Source organism: Brassica napus, chromosome C3 (assembly GCF_020379485.1).
Source record: "Brassica napus cultivar Da-Ae chromosome C3, Da-Ae, whole genome shotgun sequence".
NCBI lineage: Eukaryota > Viridiplantae > Streptophyta > Magnoliopsida > Brassicales > Brassicaceae > Brassica > Brassica napus.
In genome coordinates this window covers 52,490,173-52,493,984 of record NC_063446.1, presented here as the reverse complement: position 1 = coordinate 52,493,984, position 3,812 = coordinate 52,490,173, and the positions used below count along the sequence as shown (strand labels likewise).

The 3,812-nt window shown below is 38.4% G+C and overlaps 1 protein-coding gene across 1 annotated transcript; it reads right to left on the bottom strand.

Annotated features, from left to right (window-relative positions):
- Positions 1-992: 992 nt before the first annotated feature.
- LOC106356228 lies at positions 993-3,403 on the bottom strand. Its single transcript, XM_048749765.1, has 2 exons — positions 3,153-3,403; positions 993-2,748 (listed from the first exon to the last, which is right to left on the bottom strand). Exons 1-2 carry the CDS (start codon positions 3,401-3,403, stop codon positions 993-995), a joined length of 2,007 nt encoding a protein of 668 aa, XP_048605722.1.
- Between the last annotated feature and the right edge of the window lie 409 nt (positions 3,404-3,812).

Below are 3,812 nucleotides of genomic sequence, written 5' to 3'. Positions count from 1 at the left end.
CTGGAGCACCACCATTAGATGGTACACAGCAGCAGCAGTTCGCATGGACTGCCGATACATTAGTCAAGCTCTCAACAATGATGCAGACTGTGTGGGGTGCACTTGCAAAGATTAGATGTCCACCTACTCCTTCCTGCTGCCGCGCTCCAAAGACTTCAGAGGCAGCTGGTATGACTAGAGACGACGCAGGAAATGAACCATCTGATGAAGCAACCGATGAGCGAGGTTCACGCCTCCATAGGAGCAGACGAGCACCAGAACAGAGTAGGAGCTGCAGTCCTGACGACCACCAATGCTTAGTATCAGTTATATCTTTCCATTGTATTCCACCGGTTTTTTAAACTTTCTTCGCATTTCGAATTCGAATCTGGATTGTTTGCATGTTTTATTAGTCCAGTTTGGATTATAACTTTTATAAATTATATAACCTATAGTAAGTTATCATTCTATTAAGTATAGTTATGTAGGAGAAGATAAATGGAGGTTTTTATCATATTCTCTCTATTTTGCTGAGTTAAATTCGGTTCAAATAAGATGTATCAGAGTATGGGATCGATCGTTCCAAACTATCAATCGATCGATCCAAATTTCCGATCGATCGATCCATATTTTCGATCGATCGGTCGGTACGAGATCGAGCTTTGCCGATCGAGAGAACTGTACCAGGTCGATCAAAAGATTGTCCGTGTTTTTGTTTGTTTTGCATATTGATCAGGATCGACCATTCAATATACAGATCGATCGATCCACACGTAGTGGACATCACAGTTTGTTTAAGGGATTGATTGACTCAGATCTTCTAACCAAGTTAATACGGCATGAAAATTAAACAAAGTTGTCCCAAACTGAAACAAAGTTACTAAAATTCAAGCAAATATAATCAGAAAAACTGAAACAAAGTTGTCACAAACAGAAACAAAGTTACTAGAAATCAAGCAAATGAAGTTTGGAAAACTTTCACTAAATTGTGAAGAACACAGCAAACAAATCCACTATATTGGCATCTTGCAAGTTGCTCTATTATGACCACCAAGACCACATCTACTGCAGTTATGAGACTGACCCCCCTGTGATCCTTGTGATGATCGGATTTTGTCTTCAACAGTTTCATATCTGCATTTTCTATTTCTTCCAAGAGATCTTCTTGTCTCAGGCGGTAGCACTTCAGAATTTTCCACAACTTGTGGGACAGACCAACCATCTTCAGGAACTGAAATGGGATTTATGCTTTCTTGATAAGCTTCTCTCCAAGCTCCCGTGGTATACAAAAAATCAGTCAATGTATATGGTTCTCTACCAACAAAGAAACCAGCTTTTATTGCGTGTCTACAAGGGATTTTCAAGAGGTCGTACTTCCCACAAGAACAAGTCCGTTTGTCCAAATCAACAAAGCAGTCAATTGTATCGCCTTTAACAAGCAGCTGGCTATCGGTTACAGGGTAAACTCTGAAAGTTTTCCCCTTTCCAATTCTCCTATCAATCTTTTCCTCCACATCTATGGTCAAACGGTGGGTGTGCTTTGAAATCAACTTCTTACGCTTAAAAAACCAGCGTGTCAGCATTTCTCTAATACTGTTCAACAAAGGAATTACGGGAAACTCTCTCGGCGAACGCAACACATAATTTATCGACTCTGCAGGATTGTTTGTCCTAATGTCATACCTGTATCCATGAAATTGACATCTAGCCCACTTTTTGACATCTGCTTCCATAAGATAATTTCCAATTGCTGGACTGATATTGCAAACATGAGCAAACCTCTTCTTGAAATCAACCACTCTATAAGCCTTTGAAGCCTTAGAAATCAACCCAGCTAATCCCTTCCCCTTGAAATATGATATCATATTATTCAACAAATGATGAATACAAATACTATGTCTCGCTAGCGGATACACTTTCTCCAGTGCCTTCGCTATTGACACTTGTCTATCCGAAATAAAAGCCAAACCATTATCATCAGCAACAACAACTTTTAATTGTCTCATAAACCATTCCCAAGACTGTTCATTCTCAGAGTCTACTATCCCAAATGCAATAGGATATAAATTTGAATTTCCATCTATAGCAGTTGCAACCAGTAGCACCCCTTTGAATTTACTCTTCAAGAATATTCCATCGACAACAATGACATGCCTCATGACTGTGTTAAAGCCTTTGATCGATTGACCAACCGCTATAAACAGATATCGAAATCTACCATCGACGTCAGTCTTGTAAGAGGAATGTGTACCCGGATTGGCCTCTCGCAGCATGTGCAAGTATTTTGGTATTTTCCCATAACTTTCCTCTGGAATACCGCTAACAGCGTTGACTGCATATTCACGGGACTCCCATGCTAAAGAATCAGAGATCTCACATCCATAATCATTACGCATAATCTGAACAATATCTTTCGCTTTAGGCCCTTCCTTGATACCTTCATATTTATGCATTAGCAGACTGCCTATCGTTTTCGCTGAAGCTGTCTTTCCGGCACTGGTTTTGTTTGAAGGTGCGCAGGAATGTACACCGACATACTTCTTAATAATAAAATATGTGGAGCCCTTCAAACACTCAGCTCGAGCACCCCAAAAGCACACCTTATTAGCGCATCTAATACACCAAACTGATTTATTGGAGTTGGTAACTGTGTAGTGAAAGTTATGGTTCATTGCACATAACTCAAACCTCGCTTTCAAAACTGTTTTGTCGAGGAAAAGATCTCCCGTCTTAACCAATTCCACCACCTGACTCTTTGCCAATTTTTCTCTGTTTTTTTTTTCAGAATTGATCTTGTCAGCATCATAATCATCTCCTTCAACCTTTTCTTGCTTCATCTTTCCTTTCTTCTTCTCGTTATGCTTGTCAGCATCATAATCATCTCCATCAACTTCACTTTGCTTCATCTTCCCTTTCCTCTTCTCGTTATGCTTAGCCCCCTTAACAATATTTGAAGCGGTCCCAATGTCACAAGGATTTCGCTCGTTCTCTTCACTAGTACTTGCATCAGTTGGCATCCGAGGAAAGATGAATTTCCGAAGAGTTATTTCCGAGGACTTTTTTCGTCGGTATGTCGTCGGAATAGCGTTATTCCGACGACATACCGACGATTTTTTCCCTCAGTATGCCGCTGTTTTCTTGTAGTGCAAAACCCTAGAAAATTTTGAACTTACCTTGAGTTTCCAATGATCACTGGTGGACATTTTGATGAATTGATCAATCCAATAGGAAGGTAACTCAACTCCAAATCAGCATCTGTTTCTTCAAAACCAAAATCCTCTATAACGTTTTTCTGTAACTCTTCCAGAGAAGACTTCAATTCCAAAGCAAGTAACCTTCCCCCTTTCTTTTTATCAACATTAAAACTCCAACCTGAAGATACAACCAATTCCCAAACACCACATGAAGCATAGACATGAATCATGGTAGAAATAATGTGAAAATTTTGTGAAATTTTTGTGAACAATCAATGGAATATAGAAGACGGCGAAGAAGGTTGCCAAGGTTTTTTTTGTCGCTTTTTTTTGTTCCTTTTTCGTTTTTTTTTTAAAAATCGATTTTGTTTAAAAATATAAAAGTGAATATTCTCAAATATTTTGTTTCCATATTTTTAGGAACTGATTTCTTATCCGTAGAATACAACTAATATGTAGAAATCAGTTTCTACAGTTTTTTAGAATTATAGTAATGTTTAGAATTTAATTTCTACATGTTTTAGATTTATAGTAAATCTGTAGAAGTCGGTTTCTACATGTTTTAGAATTAGATTAATGTGTAGATTTTGATTTCTAAGAATTTTAGAATGGTAGGTTAAGCGCGGAATGTGTATTCTA